Source organism: Macaca thibetana, chromosome 4, assembly GCF_024542745.1.
Source record: "Macaca thibetana thibetana isolate TM-01 chromosome 4, ASM2454274v1, whole genome shotgun sequence".
NCBI classification, from domain to species: Eukaryota; Metazoa; Chordata; class Mammalia; order Primates; family Cercopithecidae; genus Macaca; species Macaca thibetana.
Window position 1 is genome coordinate 45,249,756 of NC_065581.1, and position 15,414 is coordinate 45,265,169.

The 15,414-nt window shown below is 54.4% G+C and overlaps 1 protein-coding gene across 1 annotated transcript; it reads right to left on the minus strand.

Annotated features, from left to right (window-relative positions):
* Nucleotides 1–479: 479 nt before the first annotated feature.
* On the minus strand, nucleotides 480–15,414 carry AARS2 (alanyl-tRNA synthetase 2, mitochondrial). Its single transcript, XM_050786913.1, has 22 exons — nucleotides 15,138–15,414; nucleotides 14,108–14,299; nucleotides 13,427–13,572; nucleotides 13,031–13,198; nucleotides 12,334–12,478; nucleotides 9,290–9,435; nucleotides 8,962–9,070; nucleotides 8,536–8,574; nucleotides 8,322–8,433; nucleotides 7,695–7,828; nucleotides 7,107–7,251; nucleotides 6,699–6,871; nucleotides 6,474–6,587; nucleotides 6,236–6,376; nucleotides 5,344–5,481; nucleotides 5,118–5,233; nucleotides 4,853–4,961; nucleotides 4,437–4,559; nucleotides 4,096–4,206; nucleotides 3,401–3,484; nucleotides 3,176–3,286; nucleotides 480–2,727 (listed from the first exon to the last, which is right to left on the minus strand). The coding sequence occupies exons 1-22, from the start codon at nucleotides 15,378–15,380 to the stop codon at nucleotides 2,563–2,565; spliced, it is 2,964 nt and encodes a 987-aa protein (XP_050642870.1). The 5' UTR covers nucleotides 15,381–15,414; the 3' UTR covers nucleotides 480–2,562.

Sequence of the window (15,414 nt, forward strand, 5' to 3'; positions counted from 1 at the left end):
GGTCTGGAGTCCTTGTGCTCTATTGCTAGCTTTTGTGTGGTCATGGATAGGGAGCTGGTCCAGGAAAAGCGTCTGTGGAAGATGAGGGTGGACGGACCTTCTCCAGGGCACCTGTATAAGTCACTGAACTCCCCTGAGGTCTCCTGTTGACCTTAGGCCCTGCGGGAGGGCACCGTCCACCTTTTCCCCGGCTGAAAATCTGGCACCAGACGCAGGAAGGTTCCAGGCCAACAGAGTGCTCTTTCACACAGCCCATGCCCTGTGCCAAACACCCTTCCAGCCCTGGCGCCACAAGATGTGGTTGGGGCCCCTGATCTCCTGGAGGGTGAGAGGGACAGACTTCAGAGGGACGGCTAGTAAAAAAAGAAAGTGGCCTTCAGGAAGGGAGAGGCAGCCAGGGTGGTGGAGGTTTCAAAGGGTAGCTTTGATTTCAGCTCTGCCGAGGACTACTAGTTGGTTACCCTGGATGTACATCTCGAAGCTCTGTTAACTCATCAATAAATCGGGGTGCCACAACTCATCTTGGCGCCCGCGGAGGAACTTGGACCAGGGCCTGTGGTGAGCACTGCTGAACAGTGGCTACTGCTCCAGTGGCCAGGATGCTGAGGCAAAGCTTTGCAAGCAGCGGAGGGGCCAGGCACCAGGGATTGGGTCCGTTCAAGCCCTCACCAGTGCCTCACCAGCAAATCATCTATGCCTTAATTAGAATGAGAAACTGTGCAGAAAATGATGTCAGGCAGGCCCACGCTGCTAGAATTTTTACTACACAGAACTTGGTACCCAGGGAGCCCTTGATTTGAACATGGGTCCCCTGGGGCCCTTTCCTTCATCTAGCAACAGAGATCTAGGAACAGAGGCAGAGGTCCAACATCTGGCTGTCTGAGGTGGACTCATTCTAGTAGGGAAGGAGGGCTTTCCTCCATCTCTTGGCTTCCACCTGCTTTGAGGTGTCAATTTTCAGCTTTAGCTCAGGCTTGAGGCAGGTGCTGTACTTGTTTTAAGAAGTGTAGTTTGTCTGACCCCGCTCTCCAACCTCATCACCTGCCCCTATAGCAGCTCACTGCTCAGTGGCACTGGCCACCTCACAGCATCTGCATTGGCTGTTCCCTCAGCCTGGAATGCTTTTCCCTCAGATTTCCACATGGGTCACACCTTCACCTCCCAGCTGCCTGCTCACATGCCAGCTCTTGGTGAGGGAATACCACCATCCACACTCCTAATCCCCATTATCTATTTTTCCCCCCAGACCTCATCACCATCTGACACTTTCTCCCTTCTAAGACAGGGCCTCACTCTGTTGCCTGGAGTGCAGTGGTGCAATTATAGCTCACTGTGGCCTTGAATTCTTGGGCTAAAGTGATTTTCCCACCTCAGCCTCCCAAGTAGCTGGGACCAAGGTGTGGGTAGTCTCAGCTACTTGGGAGGCTGAGGCAGGAAGATCATTTTTTTTTTTTTTTTGTAGACAGGGTCTTGCTGTTTGCGCAGGCTGGTCTTGCACTTCTGGCCTCAAGCAATCCTCCAACCTCAGCCTCGTAAAATGCCAGGATTATAGGCATGAGCCACCAAGCCTGACCCTCTTCTTTTGCTTTACTGCCTGTTTCCTCCACAAGAAGCAGGCTCCATGAAGGAAGGAATCGTGTTTGGTGCCCGCCACGTTCTCAGTTGCTCATCGACAAACCAGCAGGGCCTAATTTTATTTAGAGGTCATTGCTAATGAAAGAAGTGATAGCAAAGGTCTCCACTGCTGAAATGATTTTCACAGGATGGTTCCGTGTTGTCCCAGTAGCCAAGGAGCCCTTTGTCAGGGCCCACTGTTGCCTGGCACGCAGAGCCTGTCTGAACACTCATGGCAATGAAGATGGCCTGATTTGGATCCTGGGTGGCCTTTCAGACAGTGTGAGTTCAGACTGGTGTTAGGGCACCCATACCAGGTTGCTGGGAGGGGCAAAACTACTCTTTTTTAAAGTAACAGAACCTCTGCAGCTTCCTGTCCTCTGTGAAATTATTTACTTATTTGAGACAGAGTCTCGTTCTGTCACCCAGGTTGGAGTGCAGTGGTGCGATCTCAGCCCACTGCAACCTCCGCCTCCCAGGTTCAAGCGATTCTTCTGCTTCAGCTTCCCGAGTAGCTGGGACTACAGGCGTGTGCCACCACGCCTGACTAATTTTTTGAATTTTTAGCAGAGATGGGGTTTCACCGTGTTAGCCAGGATGGTTTTGATCTCTTGACCTCATGATCCTGCCTCGGCCTCCCAAAGTGCTGGGATTACAGGCGTGAACCACCATACCCGGCCAGTGAAATAATTTCTAATGTGCAGTCACAGCCATAATTGCCCATGTCTTCTCATTCAGCAAGGGGGTGTGTGTCTTTGGGCCCACTTCTGCCTTCCCTAGCCCATGTCTCCTTGTGTCAGGTAGGGCCTGGCCCAGGTGATCCTCTTTGGTTCAGTTGCTTGGCCTCCAGCCTCTAGTCCTTGCTTCAGCCAGTGGGAAGATTCTGCTGGCTCCTTCAGGGCTCCTGGCATTGCCTTTAGTCCATGTGGGTCCCCGGGTGGGCCTGGGTCAGAGCTGGCTGAGGGCATAGGCTCGGGCTGTACTGAGGGCAGCTTCCAGGTCAGTAGTGCTTCCGGTGCCTTGGGCCACCACTCGCGAGCCCCAGGCCTTGCCCCCCATGTGGCTGCACACTGCCAGTGCCCAGGCCTCTGCTGTGAAAGTGGGCATGGCACCCTAGGAACAGAATCAGAAGGGGAAGCGATGCAGAGTGGCCCTCCCTGCCAGCATCCACCCAAGGTACCCTCAAGAGTGGAGTTGAAGGTGATCAGCGCCCGCTTCCCAGCTGGGCACATGGTGGGGCAGTCGGGTGACAAGTCGGAGAAGGTTTGGGATGGAAATGTGTGTGGGGAGGTTTATGAATGTGAACATCTGCTACTTGTTTACAAGGGATGTGAGGCCTGGGAGGGGCTGGTAATTAAGGAATCTCTGGTGCTTTCTGGAGTAGGGAGGGGCTGTTTTTAGGAACAAGGAGATTCCCCTATCCCTGTCCTGGAGTATTCTCATAGATACCTCCACCCAGCCTTGGCCCCTTTGTCTGGGAAGAATTAAAGGTGTAGAATCAGACAGCTGGACCAGGATGGGTATTAATGGGGGTGGTGGGCTGCTCTCCCACTTCCCTCACCTGGGCCACCTGACAGGCACACAGCACCTTCCCCATGGACTGGGGGCTGAGTAGGAGCACAGATGTGCTGGGGGCCTGCTCACACAGCTGCCGTACCACCTTCACCAGCACCTGGACCATGAAAGACAGATGGTGAGCCCATAGCTTCCCAGACCCCTAGCTACCTCCTGGTCAGGACTTTGCCCTCCTCAGACCCTGGGGCAGCCCCGCTTGGCCAGCACTCACTGAGAGAGACTCAGCAGAGACCGTGTCCACAATCAGAGGCCCCTTCGAGTGCCGCTCCAGCAGCTCCTGAGTTTTCTTTGCAGCCTATGGGGCAGGAAGGATGAGCAGAGGGGTCAGGCTGAGAGGCAAGTTTCCAATTAGCCCCCACCTCTGAACTGAGACCCAGCTAAGCAATCCCCTGCTTCCCCCACCCACCCCAAAGGTCATCAGCTCTAGGCAGAGGGGGCAGGGACTCTGCCTAGGGTGGCCTCCTTTTTGGGTCCCACATGTGTCCTTCCTCATCTCCCTTGCCACTTTCCTTTCATCATAGCTTCAGGCCCCTACAAATAGGTCGCTGAAGGTGAAAGGAGGAAGGTCAGAGCACAGATGGACCAGGAGTGGGCGGGAGAAAGGGGATCCACAGTGGAGGTGTAATCAGGGCTGAATGGCACTAATCAAGTCAGCAGGCTTCCGGGGTTGGGGGGCCTGAGCCAGACTTGGGAGTTGGGGGAGAAACACAGTTTGAAAGAGACAGAAGTGGGGGAATGGCCTGGGTGATGGTTCTCAGCTGGCGGGAGAAGGAAGAAGCTGCCACCACCCCGTCCCCATGTCCTTGCACAGCCTCAGACTCACCCCCACGCCCCAGCCCTTGAGACTTCTCAGTATATGTGCTGGAGTGTCTCTGGGCACATGGGTGCAGCCAAACCTCCTCTCACCTGCCCCATCTGCAGCTTACGGATGGCAGTGTTGGCACGCCGCTGCAGCATCTTCAGTGTGGCCAGCAGCTCCCGCCGCTGCCACTGGGGCATCACAGAAGTTTCCACAGCCTATGGCCAGAAGCAGTGCATCACCCCTGCCCTTCCCTGAGCCATAGTCTCTGAGGTAGGGACCAGCAGGGCCAGGGAAGACACCCACCCTGTAGACAAACATCTGGGCCAGCTGGAGCCCAACCCGATTGGAGTGCTAGGGAGAGTCTAGAGGGGTCCAGGGAGGAATAGGGGAGGGAATAGGGCCAGGAGAGGGTGGCGAACAGCTCCACAGTAGGCGTGGCCCTCACTTCAATGAGTCGTCCTATGTCCTTGGACAGCCTCAGTGCCTCTGCCACATCCCGGCTCCCCTGACTCAGTCGCTCAGTGGCTGCTTTCACTTCCTGAGCCAGGTTCTGGCCTAGCTCTCGGGCCTGCAGGGAGGGGACAGGAGGGTCAGGGCCGCCAGGCTTACATTCATCTCCCCAGGACAAGGCCTCTCAACTCATTACTGGTCAGGGACAAATAAGATATAACAATCAAGACCAGTCAAGGCACCAGCACCAAATAAAACACATGCCAGCTGCCAACAGCTGCTATGGCCACATTGGTGTGCAAGTATTAATACTGGCTCTTCTGCTGGGCACCCCTGAGCCCGAGCATGTCACCTGCGTGTGTCCCATGCACCCACTCAACCCAGAAGTCCCAGGCCTACTGGCAAGCTGACCTGCTGGGCCTGCTCCCCAGTGATGGCCAGCAGGCGGGTAGTGCCCTTGGAAAGCTGGCGGTCCCCGATGATAACCAGGTCCCCTACAGCCCCTGTACGTAACAGGTGCCTGTGGGAGGAAGGAGGGAACAGAATGTCAGGGCGCACGACAGGAGACAAGGGAGAAGCCAGAGTGCATCTCCCATCAAGGGCTGTGGCTCCAAAGACCAAGGGAAGGGCGAGGATCTGGGGCCCCTGGGCCAGGCAGCACAAAGGAGTGACTCACGTCCCACAGCACAGCTCCACAGAGGTCTGCAGTGCGGCTTGGGCTTGGGAGGCTGGGTCCAATGCATGGGCCACGGGTACCCCCACTGACACCACCCGTACAGGGTCTGGGTAAACCTGAGGTCAAGAGGGGACAGGCCCGTTAACTGCCAAAGGAGAAGGATAAAGCCTCCAGGTATGCCTGAAGGAGGCCCCCGATCTCTACCAAAAGGGCTTCCCCAACTCACTTCATCCAGACAGCGCAGGCCAGGGACCTGGGCAGTGAGCGCCAGGGGCACCTCCTCCATGTACACAGGCTTATCCTGCTGCACGGCCTCCTGCACAGTGTTCTCCACTGCCCGGAGCCGCTCTGGGGTCAATGCGGTCTGGAGGGGTGGGGAGGAAATGGAAAGACCAACATGCAGTCAGCCCCACACCTGTAACTGATGCACTGAAACATGGTCAATGTTCACTGAGCTATCCCCAGGTTCTAGAATAGTGGCTAGCACATGATAGGTGCTCAATAAACACTAGCTGAGCAGACAATTCTTTTCCTTAGAAAGCTATCTGGGAGTTGGGCTTACTGGAAGCTCCAGGCCTTTCACTAGGCACCAAAAGTTGAAGAAACAGAAAAAGGAGGCTGTACCCACATGGAGCTTACAAGGGGCAGCCCAATGGAAGAGAGAACTACAGGATGGGGGGATGCAGGGGCAGGGAATAAGCAGGTGGGATGGGGATTAGCCAGCAAGTACTTCCTGGAGAAAGGATTTGAGCCAGATGTGTAAGAAGGGCAGGGAGACAGGGTGGCAGCAGAGGGAGAGGGCAGCCCAATTTGAGCAAGAATGTCTCGGGTGGCAGTAGAAACAAGGAAGGAGTGGCTGGAGGTGAAGGGAGGGCCCCTGCTGGAGGGCCTTCAGGATCCCACATCAGAGCTGGGTGAGGCCCTAGCTACTCTGTAGCCTGATTCCTCACTGGTGCACGAGGAGCCCAAGGGGAAAGGACTTGCCCAGGGTCCCATAGTGATTGGGTGGCTGTGCTGGGCCTAGAGCCCAGGCCTCTAAGGGCAACCCGCTCACAGCAGGCTGTCTCTCTTTAAGCCTGTCACCTCACATGAAGCCTGTCTTTCTGTGCCGGGCTCACCTGGGTGGTCACATCCAAGCGCAGCTGCTCAGGATTGAGATGGGAGCCCTGCTGCTCTGTGCCAGGGCCCAGGGTCTGCCGCAGTGCCCAGTTCAGCAGGTGGGTGGCCGTGTGCTTCGCCATGCAGGCTAGACGCCAGGCCTGAAATACTTTTGTCACCCAGGGTCCTGGGTGAGGGCAGGGGGTGGGGAGAGTGAAGGGCTGCAGGGTATTGGGAACAGTTAGGGAGGATCCTTACCTTATCCACATGCAGCTGCACCTGGTCCCCGATCTGTAGGCACTCAGGGGCTACTGCCTCATGCAGGATGAAACCCCCACAGACCTGGGCCCGGGCTACTGGGAACAGCACGTCCTGGGGAAGGGTAGGGGTCAAAGTGCCTGTAGCCTTTCCCTCCCCTTGGCTCCCACCCAGGCTTGGGTCTGCCACCCACAGAAATCAGCCTGGGCTGTGGTGGAGACTCACCTCTTGCCCTACCCGCACCAGGTAGCCACGGTCTGAAGCCTGGCCCCCCTGTTCGGCGTAGAAGTTGGTCCTGTCCAAGAGGAGACCACAACGCTGGCCTTTCCCCACAGAGGCCACTGCTGTCCCGTCCTCTGTATACAGTTGCAACACCTGGGCCTCACAGGTGCCGAACTCTGCCAGGGAACAGAATGGTTATTAGTGGTGGGCAGGGGCTGGGGACGTGAAGGTGGGTCTGTGCCTTGGGGCTAACAGGCACCCCGCAGGGCACTTCCAGCTGGGGGCCACAGAGACCCCTGGTGGCCATCCTGGGGAATACACAGGGGCCAGCAGCAACCATCTTGGACATTCGTCTTAGTCATGTCATGGTCAGGCAAGCTTGTGGTGGCAGACCTCGGTCCAGGCTCTCACCATAACTTCCGTTGGGTCGCAGGGAGTAGTTGTACTTGGGGCTGCTGTCAGTTGGGGGCACTCCTTGGCGCTGCAGCTCCCCCAGTGCATGGACATCAAGCCACAATCCCTGCTTCTGAACTGGCTCAGCCTGCCGTGCCTGGTGCTGCAGGATGGGCATGGAAGAAGTACATGGAGAATGAAAGTGGGACTTCAGCCTCGCAGGGCCCTGTCCCTGCCACACAGCTGTGGACTCTGCAGCCCTTCTGGAATAAGAATTCAGGGCTTGGCTGCCTGCTAGAGCCCCTGGGCGGGTTGGTGAACCATCCATCATGTGGGATCCTCGGGATTAGGCCTTCTTGCCCACCGCTGCCCCTGGAAGGCCCCTCTCCAGGAAGCTGTGCTGGCTTCTGCTCTTGTGTTTAGCCCATTGGCTAGTGATGCTTTCTACAAGTCGTGGCCTGAGGTTTTAGAAACCTCCCAGGTGAGGGGACAGATCCTATCTCAGACTCTTGATTTCTCTCAATATCCACAGCTCTTCCCCCAGGAGCTCAGGGCTGGGGAAGGGGTGTCCCAACAGAACCAGCATGGGGGTGCCACAGCTTGTACCTGGGCCGCCTCCTGGGCCAACCGCTCCAGTCCAGTGGAGTCCAGCTGGACCCCTTTCTCCTCCAGCATCAGCTCTACCATGTCCAAGGGGAGCCCCAGGTCTCCAGACAGTGACAAGGACCAGGCCACTTCAGCTTTAAGAAAGGAAGACAAAGAGTGTTGACAAGGGGAGGGATTAGACAAAGAAGGGGAGAAAAATAAGGTCCAGGGCCCTTCTAACCACGCAGAAGCCACCAGATGCCAAACACAAATACCCCCTCCATACTGGGTAGCCTCAGGAGAGGGGTCACATTCAGGCTTCATGCCTCAAGGCCAGAGCTGGGGGTAGTCCAGGGTACTCCCTGGGCACAGGTCATTTCAAGGGAGGAGGGAAGCTCAGTCTATGCATGAAGCCAACCTAGGAAAGCAGGAGGCAGGGCTAGCCGGGCAGTGTGGACATAGGGAGGGGCAGGGTGGTGTTCCTGCTGCAGAGGGGTCTGGGTATGGAAGGAGAGTCCAGGGAGAGAGGAACATTGGGCAGAGGTTGGGGGTGGACATGAGGCAGGGGGCTGGCCCAGAGCTCCCTCCTCTGCCCACCCTGGCAAGTCTCAGCAAGTCCCTTGTGCATGGGCTAGGTATCCCACTGACCAGGGAACATATCTGAAGGCCCCAGGGTCCTCAGAGTCCGATCAATGATCCGCCGACCCCGCTCCAGGGAGGCCAGGAAGGCTGCCTCGTCCTCTAACACCAGGTTGGAGATCTGAACCAGACAGAGCAGAAGTGGAGCTAGGTCTCCTTGAAAGGAGGGTCTCTCTCCACAACTCTCCCATCAACCCCTTTCTCTCCCACCGGAATCCAGTACCTGGGCTGAGCTCCTTTGCAGTTCTGGATAAGCATCTCCCTGGGGGAGGTGGAGAGGGCTGAGGAGGTGTGAAAGGCAACCAACCCACCCCCACCTCCCCACCCTGGGCCTCCCTGAGGACACTTGCCCTGGAGGCTCAGACACATTGAGGGGCTGGGAGAGGGACTCAAATGGGGAACTGGTTTCCCTGTAGGGTGGCAGAAGGGGGTCATGAGGTCAAAGGCTCAGCGGTTTGGGCAAGGAGCCTCAAGTTTTCCTGCTTCTTGTAAGCAAGGACAGCTTTCTTAGCTTGCTGATAGGATGCTGGGCTGGACATTTAGGGTGGGGACCTCTGGGCACCCAGGCTGGGGGCACTGTCTAGGCTCAGTGGTAGGCTCCCCAAAGTGCCCAGGGAGGCCCACAGTGGAGAAGAAGCTCTGTCCTTACCAATGTCTCCACCACTACAGGCACCAGGCTGCCTAGGAAGCCAGGGGGTGCCTTTAAGATCTCCATGGAGAAACGTACAGCTCGACGGAGGATCCGACGAAGAACCAGCCTAAAGGGGTTCAGAGCCCAGACATGAACCCCTAGCAGCTCATGGTCAGCAATATGGGGAGTGGGAAGGACAAGATCCACAGTGTGCGCTCCCACCCCAAAGCTCTCCCTCTCCCCATTCCTCCTACTGGCTCAACCAGACCCACCTCTCCTCTTCCTTCCCTCCTCCACCTGCGACCCCCAGCAGCCCCTGTCCTCTCTGTAGCCCTTCCAGACTCACGGGGGACCTGACATCCCAGGGAAGACGCCATCAGAGATGCAGACACTGAGTGTGCGGATGTGGTCAGCCACCACGCGGTACGCTGTGTCTGTGCGCCCCTCGTCTGCCACCCCTACCCGGCCCAAGTAAGGGGGTGCCCTGCAGCCCTGGGAAGCAGGAGAGAAAGAGTCAGCCAGTGGCCCTGCCTGAACTGGCCCAGGTAGGTGCTCTTTATCGCCTCTAGAGCATCTGAACTCAGCCCTAAAGCCAACCACATCCAGAATGGCCTTGCCAGTCCAGTCCTGGGCTGAGAAGCCTCACGGATGAGCAGGAGCCAGCCCCTGCCCTCACGGGGCTCATATTTGGTGCTACAAGTGAACATATCTGTGATCATTTACTGAATTTCTACTATCAGAACTGGGTGAGAACTTGAACAACATGAACTCTAATCCCCAAAACAGCCCATTCCAGGAGGTATTAGTATCCTTGCTTTACAGAAGAGGAAGCTGAGGCTCAGAGGAACTCAGTGACACAAGGCTACCCAGCTCTCAAGGAGCAGATCTGAGATCTCAGCCGGGCCTGTTGGACTCCAGATGCTCTCCACTGCCTGTTCTTGCCTCTCCCATCTTTTGTAGGGGTGGGCAGGGAGGGAGAGTGTAAGCTACATACATGGAAATGCTCCAAAGCAGGGAGCTTGATTCACCTAGCTCCAAACCTCTCTCTTCCCCAAACTTCTTCATCTAACAGTCATGCCATTCACTGTGTTGCTCAATCGTCTGGGAGCCATTTTTGAATTCTTTCCCCTACCCATCGTAATCCATCAGTGGGTCCTTTTGCTTCTACCTCCATGAGATCTCTCAGATCAATCTACTTGTCTCTACTTCCACTGCTGTTAGCCGAAGTCATGCCCTGTGGTTCTTGCTTGGATCGATAATAGCTTCCCAATTGATTCCTAAGTTTCTGCTCTCATCTCCCTCCAGTTCATCCTCCACACAGCAACAGGAGTAGGCTTTTAAAAGTGTACATCATGCTGGGCGTGGTGGCTCACACCTGTAATCACAACACTTTGGGAGGCTGAGGCGGGTGATCACCTGAGGTCAGGAGTTTCAAACCAGCCTGGCCAACTTGGTGAAACCCCATCTGTACTAAAAATATACAGATTTTTTCTGTGACGGCAGGTGGCTGTAATCCCAGCTACTCTAGAGGCTGAGGCATGAGAATTGCTTGAGCCCAAGAGGCAGAGGTTGCAGTGAGCTGAGATCATGCCACTGCACTCCAGCCTGGGTGACAGAGCAAGACTCTGTCTCAAAAAAAAAAAAAAAAAGTGTTCTCAGTGGAGAGTGACATGATCTGATGTACATTTTTATTTATTTATGTTTTTTGAGATGAAGTCTCACTCTGTTGCCCAGGTTGAAGTGCAGTAGCACGATCTCAGTTTATTGCAACCTCCACCTCCTGGGTTCAAGTGATTCTCCTGTCTCAGCCTCCTAAGTGGCTGGGACTACAGGTATGTGCCAGCATGCCTTGCTGATTTTTCTATTTTTTAGTAGACAGGGTTTTGCCATGTTGGCCAGGCTGGTCTCCAACTCCCGACCTCAAGCGAACCGCCTCCCTCTGCCTCCCCAAGTGCTAGGATTATAGGCATGAACCACCGTGCCCAGCCCTTAGAACCCTTCTTGCCACTCTGAGAATCAAAGCCCCACTTTGGACTTCAAGGCCCACAAGACTGAACTCTGCCCTCTTGTCTGTGGTAGACTGTTCACAAAAATGGCCCTTTCCTATGCATACGCCACTTTAAAAATGGGACTTTACAGCTGTTTCCCATCAAGGGATAGACTCTGTTTCTCCATCCCCTGAATCTGTGCTGGCTTTGTGACTTGCTTTGACCCACAGAATATACTGGAAACAACACTGTTCTAAGCCTATGTGTCTGCTCTCTGTCTTGGAACCTTGCTGAGCTGTGATGTGGACAAGCCCAGACCAGCCAGCTAGGTGATGACAGACACATGGCCCAGTCACCCCTACTGCCTCCAAACTGACAGCCAGCCAAGCCCCAGAGGAGGAGCTGCCTCTCAGCTGACCACAGATGGATGAGTGAGCTCACACAAGACCAAAGTATGAGCCAGCTAAGCCCAGCCTAAACTCTAGCTCACAGACTCAGGGGGCAAATACATGGTTGGCGATTAAGCCACAGAGCATTAGGGTGGTTTGTTATACAGCAAAAGCTAACTGACACATGTTCCTATTATATCCCATGGGATTCTCCTTTAGCTGGCTGGCCACCTTTTTGTTTCTGGCACATGTCAAGCCCTTTCTTGGGGGGCAACGGGGAGGATATAAGTTACACACACACGGAAATGCTCCAAAGCAGAGAGCTTGATTCACCTAGCTCCAAAGCTCTCTCTTCCCCAGGCTTCTTCATCTCAGTAAACAGTCATGCCATTCACTGTGTTGCTCAAGCCAATAGCCTGGGAGCCATCTTTGATGTCTCTCTCCCCTCCCCATCTAATCCATCAGTACCAAGGTCCTTGGTACCTGCTGTCCCCTCTGCCTGGAAAGAGCTTCTTGTGGCTGACTCCTCCTTCTTCGGGGCTCAGCTCAAAGGTCATCTTCTTGGTGAGCCTTCCCCAAGTACCTTATCTAAGATTCCTCTGTACCCCTCCTTCTTCCTAGTTACTTTCATCCATGTTTACTGCCTGTTCACAATCTGTAAGCTATTACTTTGTTCTTTAACACATTTATTGTCTATCTCTCATGCTAGCATATAATCTCCATGATCTCTTTCCTGCTTACTGCTGTGTCTTCTGTACCAAACACAAAGGACTTAACATAAAGCAAGCACTCAACAAGTATTTTCTGAATAAATGAAAGAGGTAAGGAGTTAGGAGGAACAGCAGGTAATAAGTAATGAATCCTAGTGTCTTGCTTGACGTCTTGGAATTCTTGGTTGGTTATTGCCCTCAGATGCTGAGAACACTCTCAGTTCTCAACAAAGATGGAATGCAATGGGGCTGAGGGCTGTGATGAGCAAGTTGGAGGGCTTCTGGAAGGGAAGAGGCACTCACCTGCTGTATGGCGTGGAGCAGCGGGGAAAAGAGGTCAGTGTCATAGGTGGAGTGTTTGCCTTGCAGCACAGCCACCAGCCTTTCCAGGCCCATTCCTGTGTCCACATGCCACTGGGGCAAGGGCTGCAGGCTTCCATCTGCCTCTCTGTCCAGGGAAGGTGTGCAAGGTGAGGCCCCACCCAGGATTACAGGTGTGAGATGCCCAAGTGGAGTAATGTTGGGTGGCGGGGAGCCTAAGGGGGCTGACAATGGGAGGAACCAGACAATCAGTATCTTCCCCTGCCACCCTGCAGTAGCAGATGATGATGGCCTTGGGGTCCTGTCCTTTCTCATATAGGGCTATCTCCACTCTCACCCCTGCTTGGGCCCTTGCCTGGGCAGCAGACATCCCATCTTGGGACAGAATTCTTTGCCCCTAGAAAGACATGTCAAGGCTAGAAGAAAATCTGAGATCATCAAGTTCAACTCAACTTGTTGATCATCAAGTTCAACAGAGAATAGCAGTGACTGTCTAAGCTGTCACAGGCAAAGACTACAATTAAATCAGTTATTATCTACAAGGTGATGAGAATTGTGCCTGGCACATGGTAAGCATCATTTACGTGTTTGTTTTTATACGAAACAGATCAAAGTCTTCTAATTGCCACCTTTTCCACTTCTAGCCAGGGATTCTCGTCCTGCTTCCGCACCCCCTTACCTGTTGTGTTGCATGAAGACCAGGTTCCAAAGTTCTACCAGCTGGGGGGCTCCCACCCCACCAGCAAGGTCATAGTGGATCTCGGTACAGGGTCCACAAGGACCGGTATTCCCCATCTCCCAGAAGTTCTCTTGTGGTCCAAAGGAAAGCACACGAGTAGCAGGCACCCTGAGGAGAAAGGCAGGCGAGTGGTGAGAGATAGACAGACCCAGAAGCTGGGACCCTCTCTGCCACGAGAGCCCCTCCCTCAAGTCGAAGCTCAGCAAGAGGAAGAACAGGGCTAAGTCCACAGTATCCTGGAATGAAATGCTGAGACTCTGAGGATTGGTGCTGGTAGTCTCCATTATCCAGTCCTTCTGCCCTCCAGGAATGAACATAAGTAGGGGGTTGACTTACCCTAAGCTCAGCCAAATGTCCCTGGTCTCCAAGTCTGGCTCCAACCCTGCCTTAGGGTCACCATCAAAGTAGGAGACCCAGAGCCTTTCCGTAGGGATCCCATAGACCTGAGTCAGCAGTTCCCAGGCCATGCTACATGCCTCCTCCTGCAGCAGAAACCAGCATGGGGTCGGGGGAGGAAGATGGGTGAGACGGAGACCCCACTGAAGTAATCAAGCCACATGAGTTTAGCCCCCCACTTAAGACAAAAGCATTTCTGCGGCCATCTTGTTCCCAGAATAAGCCATGAACCATTACTGCCTCTGAGTGTTTACTGCCCAGAAAGCTTCCCCTTCTTCTAAATCCTATCTTCTTTCAAGCCCCAGAACAAGTCCCACTTTCACATGAAATTCTCTGCCTACTCTAGCCTGGAGTGATCTTTAACTTTAGTAAGTACCTTAGCATTGCTATTTGACCATTTGCTCAAACAACAATTTTTGAGTAGTCATTAGGCAGGAAGCACAGTCTCTGCCCTTGAGGGACTTACAATCCAATCAGGGAAGCAAGGTAATTCCTGTTACACCTGCTCAACTAGCACTTTGCCTCCACATCTGGTATTAGGCCCTGCCTAAGCAGACAGTACAATGGAAACAGGACAAACTGACTCCCTTCTTGGCTGATCAATGCTCTCCAGAGACTCACCTTAAAATATTCACCCCCAAAGGCCCAATTGCCAAGCATTTCAAAGAAGGTATGATGGGAAAGGTCTCGACCCACATCTTCCAGGTCGTTATGGCGTCCTCCAGCTCTCACACATTTCTGGCTGTTGGCCACACGTCGGAAGCCTGCCATTTCGCTTCGTGGATCCACGGTGCCCAGAAAGATTGGCTTGAACTGGAAGCACATAGAGTGGGGAGGAGGAGAGGGATATCGCAATTTCTCAGTAGAAGGGAAATGTGGGGAGTGGGTTTAGGGATGGCTGTTCAGACCGAAGGCTGACAGTGCCCCTGAGAGTGCACTGTAATCTTGGTCTAGGAGGACAACCTGGGAGCCTGGAGACAGCCATCTCTGGTATGTGGGGAGCACAGAAGAGGTAAATAAATCATGAACCGGAGACCCTCTGCTAGTAAAATGGGCAAGGTAAAAGGAGGAATGTGTTGGGAGCTGGAAACAGGGCACTGAAATGTGGCATCCTCCGTCTCAGCTTCTTCAACCACACCCAATAACTTCAGGGTACAAAACTAAGACTTATTTAGTAGGGATCCCAGACGGCCTCTAAGATTAACTTACGCCGCCCCTATTTTACAGATGAGGGCAATGAAGTCTAGAAAAGGTAAGTGGCTGATAAAAATCAAAAGCTTAGAGAATAGTACTCAGCACACAACAGGTGATCAATAAACATTTAATGAAAGCGTTATCTTTATTTAAAGAGCGAATAAATGAAATGGGATTTCCCCCACTAGTCTGCCCCCACGGGATTCCACTCCAGCCATTTCTGGACCAAATACTCAATTCCAATTCAGAAGTTCCCAGTTCAGGCCCTCCCCAAGCCCTCCCGAAGCCCTCCCTATACTCTGAGCGCCGTACCCCCATCACTTTACCCAACCAAGCACCGCCCTCTTTCCCCAAAAGCTACGAACTCCGCCTCTCGCTTCTTTTGCCCATCCTGCAGCGTCTTTCTCACCGGAAAACTCACAAACTCCGCTCCCTATCAGTATGGTTCGGCCCTCACCTGGTTCATGCCCGCGTTGACAAAAAGCAAACTGGGGTCGCCGCGGGGCCGCACGGAGGCGGAGGGCACCAGCCGGTGGCCATGGCGGTCCCGAAAGAAGTTCAGAAAGGCGGCCCTCACGGCCGAGGCCTTGGCTGCAGGGGGCTCCGATGAGAGCAGCCGATGGCTGGGGCCCCGCCATGCGAGCGACCTTCGAATGGCCCGCCGCAGCCGCCGGGCTGCAGCTGCCACCGACGCTGCCATCTTAGCTCCGGGCAGTGATTTTACGGGGTCAAAG

Excerpts from the sequence above, each read along its gene's own strand:
- AARS2 (XM_050786913.1), bottom strand. The coding sequence starts at position 15,380 with ATGGCAGCGTCGGTGGCAGCTGCAGCCCGGCGGCTGCGGCGGGCCATT. Across the intron at positions 6,872-7,106 it reads GCGACCCAACGGAAGTTATG|AGTTCGGCACCTGTGAGGCC; the intron begins GTGAGAGCCTGG and ends GTTCCCTGGCAG. Across the intron at positions 4,962-5,117 it reads GTGGAGCTGTGCTGTGGGAC|GCACCTGTTACGTACAGGGG; the intron begins GTGAGTCACTCC and ends TTCCTCCCACAG.